Below are 15,877 nucleotides of genomic sequence, written 5' to 3'. Positions count from 1 at the left end.
ATGCGCTGGGACTGAGATCCCCCTCATTATACCAACACATTCAACTCATTGGTCCCCCCCCAACCTGTCCCACGTTCACTTTAATTCCACCCTCCCCCCGACGGGCAGAAGCAAGCCTCGTCGATCCACAAGCGCTTCGCCGAGAGAGGAGGAGCGGAGGAGGGGACCCCCGGGGCGACCGAGGCCAAAGGACCAGATCCCCCTCCCTGGCAGCGGCGGCGCCTCCGCCCGCCCCGTCGACGGGCTGCAGCCGCGCCACAGCCCCTCCTTCTGGGATCAGCCAGCCCCGGGCCCCGGGCCGGGAGGCTGGGCAAAGCGCGCGGGGGCTATAAGGCTCGTCGACGGCGGCAGAGAGGCAGCCCCCTCCAGGCTGGCCCAGACGGCTCTGGGCGGGGACTGGTCCGCCTTCGCCGCGCCTCCCTGCCGCCTGGGCCATGAGCGCCCGCGAGCTGCCTCGCCAGCCCGCGCCCCGCGCTCCTCGCTCGCCCCCGACGGCGCCCGGCAGCCCCTTGGCGCCTTGGTCTCGGAGCAGCAGCAGCGCCCGGGACGCTCCCGCCATGGCCGTCTACTGCAGCGAGGCTTTCAGCGTGTATCCCCAAGCAGCAGCAGCCGCGGCGGCTGCGGGCACGTCGGGGCAGAGGCAGCCGGGCGCCGCGTACGCGCTGGGCGACTACGGGCCACCGCCGGGCGCGGGGGGCTACTTGTGGGGGGTGAGCGGCGCGGGCCCCTACGTGCCCAGCGGAGGGGGCGTCGGGGGTACCGCAGGAGGAGCTGCAGGAGGAGGAGGAGGTGGCGGTCCCGGGGGCTCGGGAGCCCCTTTCCTGCCCTACGGCTGCCCGCCGAGGGGCGTCGGGGCGCCGGCGCTCTTGGGCTCGGCTGCGGGGCCGGCGGGCGGCTCCGGGGCGCCGTCGGAGCTGGGCTGGCTGAGCCTGGCCAGCCAGGAGGAGCTGCTGCGCCTGGTGCGCCCACCCTACTCCTACTCTGCGCTCATCGCCATGGCCATCCAGAGCGCGCCCGAGCGCAAGCTGACGCTCAGCCACATCTACCAGTACGTGGCCGAGAATTTCCCCTTCTACAAGCGCAGCAAGGCCGGCTGGCAGAACTCCATCCGACACAACCTCAGCCTCAACGACTGCTTCCGAAAGGTGCCCCGCGACGAGGACGACCCCGGTGGGTGCATCGCCGCGCGTGGGGATGGCGGGGAAGCGGGGGGAAAGAGTGCCTCTGAGCATGGGTGGAGAGGCGCATGAGGCAGGTGTCCCCCGCCACTCCAGGCTAGCACATCCCCCCCAAACACGGGATTTTAGGGTTGGGAGAGAGGGTTGCAGGAATCTCAAAGCACCCTTAGCTGAGATTTTTAAAGTCAAATTTAAAACTTCTTTCCCCCCCAAATTTTTTTATTGGTTTTCACAATATTATAAACAAACAAACAAACAAACACATAAGACAAAGTAACATAAATCATAGCCTTCTTGAAAATGACACTTATTAATTTTGTTAAGTGACTTCCCCGCTTCCCCTTGGTTGAATTTCATTGCATATCCTTTTAACTGTTTCCCAAATCACAGTTCTTATAAAATTCAACTTGAACATGAACATCCTTAAATCTTCACTTTCTGAAATTAAACATATTAATTCATCACTTAACATAAATAAAATCCTCAGCCAATTAAGTATCTGCAAGCTGTTTTCAGTTAATTTAACTTAACATATTTAACTAAAGAATCATTAAATTTGATCCACTCTTCTTAACCTCACCTAATGGAGGCTGCTCAGGCTTTTATATGTCGTGTGCATTTATTATGTCTGGACATTTTTTGTTGTTGCCTAAAAATTATGCCCATAAAGGCTGAATGGATGAATGAACTAGAGTATCGGATCCCGATGCCAATCTTTCTTCTCTTGTTCCTGATCTAGATCTTCCCTGATCCTTCCTTCCCTGGTCTGGAGGGGAGGCACCATTTTGGGGTCCTTCTCAGGTGCCAAAATCCCACTGGCCCCTCACATTGCCTGGGTCCTGGGGTGTAGGTCAATACCTTGCTTTTCTTTTAAAGAATAACTTCCGGCGGGACTCGGGAGGAGAGCTAGAGTGGTTCCCAAGTCCTAAACGGATCAGCTTGGAAGGCAGGTGGCACTGATCCGAGGCAGTTGTGCGGACCTGAGTGCCATTAGTTAACTTGCAGAGGACTTAGCCACACCATGCCTGGAGTGGTTTAATCAGAAGTAAGTCCCAGGCGCAATGGGCCTAACTCTTAACTAAATACGCACTGGAGCCTCTGTGCAATGCAGGCCTCTTTGTGCTTATAGGATTGCACTGCTAGCGTCCTTAGGATCAGGTGTACAGATGGCCTCCCGCTAAACATCACTTCATTCTAAAGAGGTTAAACCCTTGACGTTTTTCTATTTGCCAAGCATGTTTGCACATGCAGTTGCAAAATGCATGCACTCCCCCCCGCCATTCCTTAAGGGAAGTTAGGATTTTGGACCTTGATAGCTGGAAATATTTCAGGATTAATTACGGCAGAGTGAAAGGGATGTGATCTGTGTGTGGTATGTGTTCAGCTCTCCGATTCGACATGCCTTGGAGCGATGTGCTTCCCTGCTGAAAGAAGCTGAGATTTCTTCGGCCTTGGGAAGGAATTTCCTTTTCCGATCAAATAAGGTGCCTTATCGCACCTAGTTCGTAGTAACGGTCTTCCTTTGTACATGGGAGAATTAGAAATTCTCGCTCATATACACGCCGGCACATAGATTTGTTCTGGGAATAAGCAACCTATCTTAAGTTGTCTCAGTGCAAGCTCTGTGGAGCTTGATTTTTGAATACATGCTCTTAGTCCCAATCTTGCGCATTTTGTTTTCTAGTTACAAAATGGCTTCTGTCAGCATCCTATAGGCGAGAGAGCAATAGCTTAGTCATAGTGCATCTGCTTTGAACGCAGAAGCTCCCATGTCCTGGGATTTTTGGATAAAGAACGGTATATAAACTGAACATATAAATAAATGTTCAAACCCCGGCATCTCCTGAGAAGTCTGAAACCCTGGATAACCTCTCCTGGTCAGTGTAAACAGTAATGTGCTGATGGACTGAGCGTAAGAGAGTTTCCTGTGTGCCCATGGAAATCATAAGATGCCATTTGCTTCATAGAAGGATTTCTATCCCGTTTCTGTCTTTTTAAAAAACAAACCCCAAATGGTATGCAATGCGCATTTAAGAACTGAATTGCTCCCCAGTTAGCTCATAGATGAAAAATTGAAGATCTTTTCCCTCCCTCCATCTGCAATAGGAGGACAATAATTCTGATCTAATTGTTAAGGATTCCTGAGGTAAAGTTTGTGATGCGCCTTGAATACTCAGAAGTTCCCTATAAACTCTGCTGATCGTCCCCTAATTGGGAGTTTTGGTGCATGAATTTGCCATTGGGCATTAAGTTAGCAACTTTGTTGACAAGCTCGATGATTTCTGCGTACCACATACAGAGTAAAAGAGTGCTGCAAAGGGCAGCTGCTCCTCAGCTCTTTCTAGGCATGCTAATCTGTTCACAGGGCCACCAAAATAAAATACTAGGTGCTGCCCATTTCCATCCCTACAAATGCAGTAAAAGGCTGAGATATTTGGGGAGCTGGTCACCCCCTTTTCTCTGAGCCTATATTTTCACGCTCTTCGCAGTTTTTAGATAACTGCTAGATGTCTGGTCCACAGATTGAAATCACAGTTAAGTAGCAACACTGTTCGCATGTTTCTGCATAGATTGCTATTCTTTGTTTTCTTTTTAAAGAAATTAAATAGCAGTCGGGGTGTGTGGGGAGGTTTAACTTCCATCGATCGTGGCCCCGATCTGGATTTCCACACAAACACACCTGCAGCTGTTATTGGCTTCGAAAATACACAGTAATGCAGGTGTTGAGATATGCGTGACTAATGTCTCAGTTCATTTGGCCCTTGGTCCCAGGGAAACGCACCTGTGGCAACAGACCACAGAAAGCTAAAGGCTCTGCTTCCTTCTCCCGTTGACCTAAAATGATGCACCCTTTTATATGTGGATGGGCAGACATGTGAACAGGCCAAACATGGCCGCCTCTGTCGCATCTAATATGAGCCTCGGCTCACAGCTTTGTTTTGTTTCCGCTTGTATTTCTAGTGTATGCAGCTTGTAAAAATCATTTTATATGGACATGCAGGATGAAAATAATAGGGCAACATAGCATTTGTATGAACTAAATGAATAATAATAATAATAATAATAATAATAATAATAATAATAATAATAATATTTATACCCTGCCCATCTGGCTGGGCTTCCCCAGCCACTCTGGGTGGCTTTGGGACTAACTTTTTGGCCCTCTTACAATAATTTTTGTAAGAATTATTTCTTATTTTGCAAAAAATTATATACCACTTAACTAAAAGGAAGTTGTTTTCATAAAACAGAATTAAAAAATTTCATTTTAACAAATCCGTAAAAGACCGTAAAAACAGTAAGCATAATGAAATTATCAGAGTATAGGTACAATAGACAGTGTTTTAAAAATCTAATGCTCATGATAAAATTAGTTTTCTAGGTAGATATATTGTTTTTAAAAATTAACAATAAAAAAGCTGGAACACAATATGCGACAACTTTAATATAGCTTGTCATAAAATCGCAGCAAAGTGAAACCGCAGAACAGCACCAGCAAAAGCATTCTCATGATTTACGATACTTCACCACTCCCCAAAGGCTTGGACAAAGATGTTCATCATCACCTGGCGATGAAAAGGAAACAGCGCTGTGGCGAGACACACCCCAGAGTGGGGGCTTTTCTGTAGGCACAAAGCTGTCTCAGAAAAAGCCCTTACTGGTCTGCAGTGCCCATCATCCCTGACTGTTGTCCTTACTGCCCGGGGCTGGCGTGCGTATGAGCCTGACAACAGCCTGCTCTTGCATCAGACGCAACTTGGGCCAGCCCAAGCTCAAGACATTTTGCCACCCGAGGCAAAGAGCAAGATGGAGTCCCTCTCAGTACCACAGACAGAAGCCGACTGGACTGGAAGCTGGACCAGAATTTCAACGCTGGTGATGAGGCTTACCGTACCTCAGGCTAGTTTAGGGGTCCCCGGACATATCCAGGTCGGTACCCCAACAGAGGGAAATGGCCAGGAGGAACTGTTGTGGGTGGTTGCTGTCACTGCCCCCAGCATCTGACGCCTAAAGCGACTGTCTCCCTTTGCCAAACGGAAGTGCCGTTCCCAAACTCCGTGTTCCTTGGCAGTCAGGTTACGATGGGGAGTTTGCAAAGCGCTGCCCTAAGATGAATCCTGTGCCACAGACGATGACTTTTTTAGTGAAAGAAAAACCAACGGCTCAAGCAAGCACTAGGGAGGAATGGGTTAGAGTTTCTGTTCGGAGAAGCATTGCTCTTGCACATTGAGCGAGGCAGGGAAGCTGTCCTGGACAAAGAGGCAAGAAGGAGTAGCTTGCTGAGGCGCCTGGCTAAAAGTTGTGCTCCCTTCCCAGAGAAAATTACCTCAGCGGTGAGGAAACCTCGCTATACACAGCCGTACACAAACATAGATTGTGTACGTAGATGTACACAGTCACACTTTCTCACTTACCGCAAAATATTTTCCGGGGATAAATTGGTAACTGAGAAGCTGGGCTGCAGCTTAAATGAAAATTGGGGATCCCTCCTTCTGTGAACATCCATGAGGAGGAAAAGAAAGGGCAGTTATTTCCTTCAGATGAACCACAATCTACAGATCCCCAGCTTTCATTTTTCTTTTTTCACAGAAAGAGTGTGTTTCTAGCATTCGTAGAACCTGAGATATGAGGCAAAATGTACAATTCTCCATTTTTTCGGTGAGGAAAAAAAGGTTCCTTGGTGTTTTCTCCTCCCAAATTTGGATACCCATGCCCCGGGCGATGGGGGGCTTGTTATGCCAGATTGTTACATCAGTCGTTCTTTGAGGGGCATTTGTGGGTGCTATTGACGATGGCAAGAGAGAAACAGGGGACATCACAAGTGTATGTGTCAGGGGTGGGAGAAGATGCCACCTTATGCTACATCCATGGAGGTGTTCAAGTCTCTGTTCAAATGGTCGTACAAGGAATGTGGCTAATACAATTTCTCCAGATGGCTTGAACAAGTGTTACAAGTGCGGATCTTGAACAGGGAAAAAATAAATCAGCTTAGAAAGACTTAATTTCAGATGAACGAGGCAGGGATTTAAGGGTGATGGGCATCCTGAACGCTTGTCGACTTCAGGTTTTAACAGCTGTTATAATTGGCTAGAAATCCTCCTCTTTCATAACAAGAAACCGGCTTCTGACCGTCATGGTTCATTGCAAGAGCTGGGAAAGTATGCTTAAAAACAGATTTATCTTTCAAAGCACTGGTGTGTGCTTTTAAAATCAACTCGTGAACACATGATCTTTGGTACAGTTTGCAGATGGGAGATTCTGGAAGAGGAGGTTGGGAGGAGAAGAGGCTCTCTGTGGTGCCGTAGATGGTATTAAGTTTGGCCGTGGGGAAGCCAGACTCAAACCCTTGCTCAACCAAGAATGCTACTTCCATCACAGGGCCAGCCAATGGGGTGCTCTCCAGATGTTGAACTACAACTCCCATCATCCCTGACCATTGGTCATGTGGACTGGGACTGATGGGAGTCATAGTCCAACAACATCTGTCCTGCTTTTATTCCAATTACTGCCTAATCTACCTTCCCGGGTAGTGGCGGTTGATAAATGAGACAGGAGTTCTGGGCTATGCATGTCTTGTACGCACCTGGCTAGGAGGCAAACCCACAACACCCATTGACAAAATCAGCACCCAGTTAGTGAGCAAACATTGGTGAAGAGATATCATGTAATTTCCGTATGTGAGGCTTAGTTCACCTTTTGAGCCTCCCTAGAAACATCTTCTTATCATTGTTACAGCAGAAGAGAATACTTGTACAGTGGTACCTCTGGTTACGTACTTAATTCGTTCTGGAGGTCCATTCTTGACCTGAAACTGTTCTTAACCTGAGGTACCACTTTAGCTAATGTGGCCTCCTGCTGCTGCTGCGCCGCTGCTGCTGCACCATTTATGTTCTCATCCTGAAGCAAAGTTCTTAACCCGAGGTACTATTTCCGGGTTAGCGGAGTCTGTAACCTGAAGCGTATGTAACCTGAAGCATATGTAACCTGAGGTACCACTGTAATACAAATGAAGCACCTTGATCCATGTAGGATTTTTCTGGGGGGTACGCAGAGGTACGCATACCCCTAAACATTTTTGTGAATCTACGTTTGGCCTCATTGAGGGGCAGTATTTCAATATGAGTAGGAAAATGAGAGGGACACGGGTGACGCTGTGGGTTAAACCACTGAGCCTCTTGGGCTTGCCGATCGAAAGGTCGGCAGTTCGAATCCCCGTGATGGGGTGAGCTGTTGTTTGGTCCCAGCTCCTGCCAACCTAGCAGTTTGAAAGCACGCCAGTGCAAGTAGATAAATAGGTACCGCTCCGCCGGGAAGGTAAACGGCGTTTCTGTGCGCTGCTCTGGTTTCGCCAGACGCGGCTTAGTCATGCTGGCCATATGACCAGGAAAAACTGTCTGTGGACAAAAGCCGGCTCCCTCGGCCAGTAAAGCAAGATGAGCGCTGCAACCCCAGAATCGTTCATGACTGGACTTAATTGTCAGGGTTCCCTTTACGTTTAGGAAAATGAGGGTACCCCTAAATATATTTTTTTTAAAAGAAAAAAAGCACTGCGTGTAAGCCTGAGGTGGGAAGACAGTGGATTGGGATCTGCCGGTAGATCTCTGGACGATCTGACTCCTGAATTGTTTAGCGACAAAAAGAACTCCCCCCACCTCTGAAATTAAGCTGCCAAAATGACGAAAGCTCATAGGCATAGGTGCTCATAGGCACTCCGTAATGGAGCGCTAGGGGCAAAAACCTCCAAAAAAGATTCAACAAATCTGAAGTCCACTCGCTCTGATATACAGTTCGACTCACAGGCTGATTGAAGCAAAAGCCGTTTTACACTTTATATATTAAACTGCAGTGTAGAATGTCAACTGCAACAGTTTTCTTGGCAAGAAGGATTGAACAAGTCTGCTTTCCCGCAAATGTTCACTGCTTCCAGCTCCCTGTCTGTGTTTACCGTTAAAAACAAAAAAAGGCAAACAGAGATGGAGAACCTGTAGCCACCTAGATTTTGTTGGATCCTGGTTCCCATCAGCTGTGTGAATCATTTGTTAGAAGTTACTTGGTTTCAGAGGCCCAAAGGGAACAACACACTGATTGAGGAAATGATTTATTTCAGTTGTAATAAAATATTTGGCCTCTGATGCCCTGCCCTTTGCAGAACAAAGGATACCCAGTTTAATGAGCGGCAAGCATATGGGAGAAGTAAGATACTAAGTAATGCAGACAGGACTGTGGATCAGGAGGTGCACTGTATGTGGGATTTAAATAAAGGCTTCCGTAACTTTTCAGCCAGCCGCTCCTGAAGGTTGGGGGACGTTCTGAAGTGGTCTTGTGCGAGTGTGAGCGCTGGAATTGAAAGCGAAAATTGGGAAGTCTGTGTGTTTGTATGTGTGCGCATGTAGTGTGTATGTACATAGCCCTTTGGATCCTGGCCAGAACCAGGGAGTTATGAGCAGGGCTGGATTTAGGTTTGATGAGGCCCATAGCTCCTGAAGGTAATGGGGCCCTTTATATGTCCAGCTGTCCTTTGTCAACAACAAATTGCTGCTGTTTTTTGTGTTGAATATATGCTGTATGGTAATTTATGGACCTAATAGGTATCTAAAGCCATTTGCACATACGGTGGTACCTCGGGTTAAGTACTTAATTCGTTCCAGAGGTCTGTTCTCAACCTGAAACTGTTCTGCAGCACCACTTTAGCTAATGGGGCCTCCTGCTGCTGCCGCGCCGCCGGAGCACAATTTCTGTTCTCATCCTGAAGCAAAGTTCTTAACCTGAAGCACTATTTCTGGGTTAGCGGAGTCTGTAACCTGAAGCCTATGTAACCCAAGGTACCACTGTAACAAAATATGTATTTTACCAAAGTGATTGATATAAAAATGAGCAAATCAGGGATATTTTAGGGAGCAGGCTAGCAGGCCTGCTGTATATAGGTATTATTTTATTTGTTTTTTATGTTATATTTTGGAAATGTACATCCAGTGGTTTTCCCCCCTTTAAATTTTTTGGGGGCCCCCAAGAGAGTGTGGCCCTAAGCTATAGCTTGTTTAGCTTATACACAAATCCGGCACTGGTTATGAATGTGTTATATTTGCTAGTGGAGATTTCTCAGTTTTATTATACAGCAGAGCAAACTTAACCTGGTAAAAGAAGAGGTTCTAACTCACGAAGTCAAAGTGAGCTGCGATGATTTCTAGAAACAAAGAGCTCAAGTCTGAACGTCCCGATTTAGTTTTATAAACTCGAACCACACTTTTCTCACACATAAAAGCACATCGTGCAAAAAGGGGCGGGGGGGAGGACAATGCAAAATTTCACAAAAAGCCAAACAATCTCAAATAAAACATCAGCCTTCAGTTGGTTACTGGGCTCTGCAAACCTGAACATTCACTTGGTGACCTGAGTTGCATGCGTTGCTCTCTGGTTAAAATCCTGGGATATGTTTAGAGGACTGTGCCATCATTTGTAGGATTGAGTGTGCTCATTTTGGGTCCAGGCTTGAAGCTTCGAGTACAAACATGGGTAAAGATGGTCATTTGCCCATTTTCTTTATATATATATATATATATATATATATATATATATATATATATATATGAATATATATGAATATATATATATATATATATATATATATATATATATGAAAATATATATATATATATATATATATATATATATATATATATATATATATATATAATTTTTATTGATTTTAACATATAAATTATAAAATGTACCACAAAACTTATCACTTATACAATCTTTTTAGACTTCCATCAGCACCTCTGATGATCCAATTCTTATGCATTTCTTAACTCTATATTGCCTTTACATCTCTTAACAAATCCTCCTTCCCCTTCTCCATTTTTGCAATACTTCCAATAAAACTCCTCACAAAACTTCTTGCAAACCTACAAACGTCGTCTGATCTTCACAAATACTTTTCAAATAGTCCACAAATTTACTCCAGTCTTTCTGGTCCCGCCGGTTTCGAATCCTTCCTGCTAGTTTATCTAGTTCTGCATAGTCCATTAACTTCATCCTCCATTCTTCAATCGTCGGTAATTCTTCTTGTTTCCATTTTGGGCCAGTAATATTCTTGCTGCTGTTATTGCATATAAAAAGAGCTTATATTCCTTTCTTTTTACATCACTCCCAACAATGCCCAGTAAAAATTTGCCTGTTTTCTTAAATGGAAACCTTTAACGGAAGCCAAGTCTTAGTAGCAACCTGTCTTTCAAACTTCGTTCGATGGTATCTGGCAAAAAATACAGTAACTGCTCCGAAGTTTCCTACTATTGACCAAACACTAGGGCCATGACCCAGCAGCTGCTGTGTGGCTGTGTGAGATTGATGGGGACCCCATATTCTGCTTCACGCCCCCCCCCATTGCAATATGCCCAACTATTTTGTGCTGTGGGAGCTTCATGCATTCTTCCCATACGTGGATAAGAACACAGTGAACAGCCAGATGCCTTTGGGAAGACAGGACCTGGGTGCAACAACACTCTCTCGGCTTGTGATTCCTGGCAACTGAAACTCGGGTCATCCTACCTTCCATCGGGGTGGTAGAAAAATGTTCCCTTTCTTCCCATAGTCATTCCTGAAGAGAGCCTTCACAAGGAAAGTCCAAGGCATTTATAGCTGAAAACGCTTCAGTGCTTGGGAGCTGCAAAGCACAGAGCAATAGAGCCCACCACTGTTTATTTCCTTGGGGAAATACAGTGGTACCTCGGGTTAAGTACTTAATTCGTTCCGGAGGTCCGTTCTTAACCTGAAACTGTTCTTAACCTGAAGCACCACTTTAGCTAATGGGGCCTCCCGCTGCTGCCGCACTGCCGGAGCACGATTTCTGTTCTCATCCTGAAGCAAAGTTCTTAACCCGAGATACTATTTCTGGGTTAGCGGAGTCTGTAACCTGAAGCGTCTGTAACCTGAAGCGTATGTAACCCGAGGTACCACTGTAAACGTCAGAGCTTGGCATTGAGTTCTTGCATAACAGAAACTTGCTTCGGAGCTGTTCTTTCTCGGTTGAACTGCATATGTACCTCATTTTTCAAATTTTAACGGTGGCTTTCATTTTTTGTATGTGGGATGTTAGGGACTGCAGACCATCATCAGCGTCTGATTGATCTGGAAGCAGTTTTAAATAAAACACAGGTTTACTGGTTTGAAGCTTTTTTGGTTGGTGTTAAGTACAATAGGGAATGAATGAGTGAGTGAGTATCTACAGTGGTACCTCGGGTTACATACGCTTCAGGTTACATACACTTCAGGTTACAGACTCCGCTAACCCAGAAATAGTGCTTCAGGTTAAGAACTTTGCTTCAGGATGAGAACAGAAATCGTGCTCCGGTGGCGTGGCGGCAGCAGGAGGCCCCATTAGCTGAAGTGGTGCTTCAGGTTAAGAACAGTTTCAGGTTAAGTACAGACCTCTGGAACGAATTAAGTACTTAACCCGAGGTACCACTGTATGTCTATACACACGTCTTTCAGCAAAGATGGATAAATATTTGTTAATTGCATAGTAATTTCTTACACTTCCCAGGGAACTCCCCTTCCTCGCCAAAAGCTTCTACATTATAAGTTTGCTAATATGGATTTCTCCCCCCCCCCATTGACCCATGGAAGGGACCCCTGGGGTCATCTAGTCCAGTGTTCCCCAACCTTGGGTCTCCAGCTGTTTTTGGACTACAACTCCCATCATCCCTTGCTAGCAAGACCAGTGGTCAAGGATGATGGGAATTGTAGTCCAAAACAGCTGGAGGCCCAAGGTTGGGGAACACTGATCTAGTGCGTCCACCTGCAATGCAGGAATCTCTACTAAAGCATCCATGACCGTTGGCCATTCATTCTCTGCTTAAAAACCTCCATTGAAAGAGAGAGTGCACCACCTCCCGAAGGAGTCTGTTCCACTGTCAAACAGCTCTTACAGTCAGAAAGTTCTTCCTGATCTTTAGTCAGAATCAGCTTTCTTGTCCCTTGAAGCCATTGGTTCGGGTCCCATGCTGCAGAGCAGCTGAAAACTAGCTTGCACCACCTTCCGTGTGATAGGCCTTTAGATATCGGAAGGTGGCTATTATATCTTGTCTTGGTCTCCTCTTTCCTGGACTAAACATACCCAACTCCCTCAACCGTTCCTCACAAGACTTGGTTAATGATCTGTTAAGCGATTCAAAGAATTGGTTAGAAAGCCTTCGGTTTCGATCCTATACATCCATGTACCTCGGCAACTGCCCCACTGAACTCGGCGGGGCTTGCTTTTGAGTGGACATCTATAGGATTACAACGTAATAATTCTTAGTTGACCGAAAGGAGAGATTTTATAGTTTGTTAAGTTTTATCCCTGGTACAGTGGTACCTCGGGTTAAGAACTTAATTCGTTCTGGAGGACTGTTCTTAACCTGAAGCACCACTTTAGCTAATGGGGCCTCCCGCTGCCGCCAGGCCGCCGGAGCACGATTTCTGTTCATACCCTGAAGCAAAGTTCTTAACCCAAGGTACTATTTCTGGCTTAGCAGAGTCTGTAACCTGAAGTGTATGTAACCTGAAGCGTATGTAACCCGAGGTACCACTGTAATAAGATACATCGTCTTATACAGTGAGAAATAAGGTACTTCAGGGATTGGGATCTGCCACCCTCAAAATAATATCCCTGGTACAGTGGTACCTCAGGTTAAGAACTTAATTCGTTCTGGAGGTCTGTTCTTAACCTGAAACTGTTCTTAACCTGAGGTACCACTTTAGCTAATGGGGCCTCCTGCTGCCACCGCCGCGTGATTTCTGTTCTCATCCTGAAGCAAAGTTCTTAACCCAAGGTACTATTTCTAGGTTAGCGGAGTCTGTAACCTGAAGTGTCTGTAACCCGAGGTACCACTGTATGCCTATTCTTTTCTAGTCCTAGGTATGGGAGCAGGCAGTGCTCCCCCCCTTAGAAAAATAGGTGCTGGTACTCACCATGAAGTTGTTACAGTAAGTGCCACACCTTTTAACAACAAAGAAAAGAGGTATCAGTACTGCGCAACCTTGAGCACCCCCTGGAAAAAAACAGCCACTGGGATTGGCAGCCTGTGCCCCCTGGAGATTTTGCTGTACTACAGCTCCCATAATTCCTGACCGCTGCCCATGCTGGTGAGGCTGATGGGAGATGGATTGCAGTAACATCTGAGTGCCACAGGTTGCCTAGGTGTAATGATCTCAGGCAGGCAAGCAAGCCCCGATAAGAATTCATTAGTCTCTGACAGTTTTATGGTACGTTTATTTACAGTTAAGGAACTGGTCTGTGACCGTAAGAATAAATTCATTCAATATTTACAGTTAACATCCAGAGTGCAGCTCCGAGCCTGCCGCTCTTAGCTACGAGTCGGTCACACTGAGTCTTCACCCCTTTTGCAGCATGAAGGGCACCAAAGTCCAGTCCTTCCTCTCTTGTACTTCCGCTGTGTTGTAACCCTTTCAGCTCTTCTGGTTCGGGGGGAAGGTGGGTGAACTCCCCCCCCCCGCTATCCAACAAAGATCCCTCTAAACATTGCCTCCCTCCTGGTTGCATAGCAACCCCCCAAAGCCGTCTATCTCCTCCCCTCCCTCTGCTTGCGAGCTTCCTGAGTCTGCTGCTCTATCTGAGTCTGGGAACTCTTGATGAAGGGGGGCCAAACTAACCCACTCATGCTCTGTCTGTGGCTGCAATCCCTCATCTCTAGAGTCTGATTCTGGCTCCCTCTGTACTGGCATTCCTTCATCTCCAGAGTCAGACTCTTCCCAGGTGTTCAATTCAGCCATGTCCCTGATGCTAGGCCTGTAGGACCTTTGTCTCTCTTTGGCATTATCTTAATTACAGTAGTACCTCTGGTTGCGAATGGGATCTGTTCCGGAGCCCCGTTCGCAACATGAGCAGAACGCAACCTATGTCTGCACGTGCACGGGTTGCGATTCGCTGCTTCTGCGCATGCGCGTAACATCATTTTGAGCGTCTGCGCGAGCGGCGAAACCCGGAAGTAATCCGTTCCGTTACTTCCTGGTCGCTGCGGGACGTATCTTGAAATAACATAACCTGAACCGAACGTAACAAGAGGTATGAGTGTACTTATAAAGGTATCTATATACCGCTGATATCATAAAAATATACCACAGGGGTTTACTGCAATAGAAAAACATTGAAACCAAACGATAGCATCTTAAAAAGTTTAGAAACAAGTTAACATAAGTTACGCATAAATTGTGGCCTACGCAACTCCACAAATGTTCAGAACGGGTGGGACGGGACTAAGATGCTATTTGGGGAGTGTGCGGTTCTGCAGTCTAAAGGAAAGGCTTCCCTTTTAACCCCCTGCTCTCTTGTTGTCCTTCAGGAAAGGGAAACTACTGGACCTTGGACCCGAACTGCGAGAAAATGTTTGACAACGGGAACTTCCGGCGCAAGCGCAAGCGCCGCTCTGACCCCAGCAGCTCTACAGCACCAGCCACGGCTTCCACGCTGGGGACTCTTAAGTCGGAGGAAGGCCACGCCATCCCTTTAGTCCCGGGGAAGCCGTGTGGGGAAAGCCCCTCCTCGGATCTGGAGACGATGGCGCCCATGAGAGACCATTCCAAGAGCGCCTCTCCGCCTGTGATCGTCTCGCCCGCAGCCGGATGCCTCAGCAGCTTTTTCAGCAGCATGAACTCGCTGAGCAATGGCGGGCGCCTGGCCGGGAGCCTCAGCGGTGACCTACACCACAGGAACCTCCCTGCGGGACATCCGGGCGGCTGCAGCTTTGCCCAGGAAGTTGCCCCCGCGGAGCAGCTCCAGCGAGTTTCGGCGCCCGCTGCCACCTACTACAGCCCCTTCCACCCCGGCAGCGGGGGCCAGTCAGGCCAGTACAACCACTTATACAACTTCACAGTCAATAGTCTCATCTATGCCCGGGAGGGCACTGAGGTGTAGGGCCTTAAGGGGTCGCAGGAAGAGGCCAAGTTTACGTTTCTGCACCCAGGAAGAACGTGCCTTTCTTGTCGTTTCTGAAAACAGACTTCACGCAGGGACACCTGTAACGCCCAGGAGCGAAAGATATGGATCTCTCTTTTTCATATATATTGGAATGGGGGAATTGTGCAGCCCAACCTGGACTAGACAACTATCTTTCTCCCAGTTGCGTTTTGCAAACAGGCCACCGAGTTCTGCAAACGAGAGTCGTTCGGACTGAGCAATTGGTGCTGAAATGAAATCGAAATTAGGGCCAAATATAGAAGAAGAGTAGCCACCGAAGTACAGCTTGTTGCTTGGGTTTGTTGCTTGTTTCTTGAGTCTCTGTTTACAAGTGTTGTGGTGTAAGAGAGACAGATGAAGAGATTTTATGAAGTGCCTTGAAAAATGTAATAATAATAATAATTCTAGTTGCCTTTGCCAGTAATGGCTTATTTGAAGCTTCTCTTAGCTCCTAAAGCTGACCTGACAGGTGCTTATATCTATCCAGCCCCAGCCCCATTTCTGCAGTCTACAGGCAGGCACCAAACTTAGGGTTATTGAAGGGCTAGCGACCAAGATGTCGCAAGTGCAGGCCTGCCATTCTCTATGTATGCCACACTGCCTCTTGCTGCAGTTTGTTTCCTGTTATTTGTCCCACTGTCTGCTGCGGCGAAAATACACAATTAACATCATTAATTACACAAATTCAGTTGCCGTCAGGGTTGCCATAATTTGACGATTGAAACAGAGGACACATTTGCTG

At 47.0% G+C, this 15,877-nt stretch overlaps 1 protein-coding gene across 1 annotated transcript; it reads left to right on the top strand.

The window, feature by feature from the left end:
• The first annotated feature begins 230 nt into the window (after window positions 1-230).
• FOXI3 (forkhead box I3) lies at window positions 231-15,669 on the top strand. Its single transcript, XM_053363069.1, has 2 exons — window positions 231-1,170; window positions 14,522-15,669. Exons 1-2 carry the CDS (start codon window positions 435-437, stop codon window positions 15,091-15,093), a joined length of 1,308 nt encoding a protein of 435 aa, XP_053219044.1. The 5' UTR covers window positions 231-434; the 3' UTR covers window positions 15,094-15,669.
• The last annotated feature ends 208 nt before the right edge of the window (window positions 15,670-15,877 follow it).

The sequence above is a fragment of the Podarcis raffonei genome, chromosome 13 (assembly GCF_027172205.1).
Source record: "Podarcis raffonei isolate rPodRaf1 chromosome 13, rPodRaf1.pri, whole genome shotgun sequence".
In the NCBI taxonomy this organism is placed as follows: domain Eukaryota; kingdom Metazoa; phylum Chordata; class Lepidosauria; order Squamata; family Lacertidae; genus Podarcis; species Podarcis raffonei.
The sequence above is the reverse complement of the archived record's forward strand: the minus strand, read 5'-3'. Positions and strand labels throughout refer to the sequence as shown.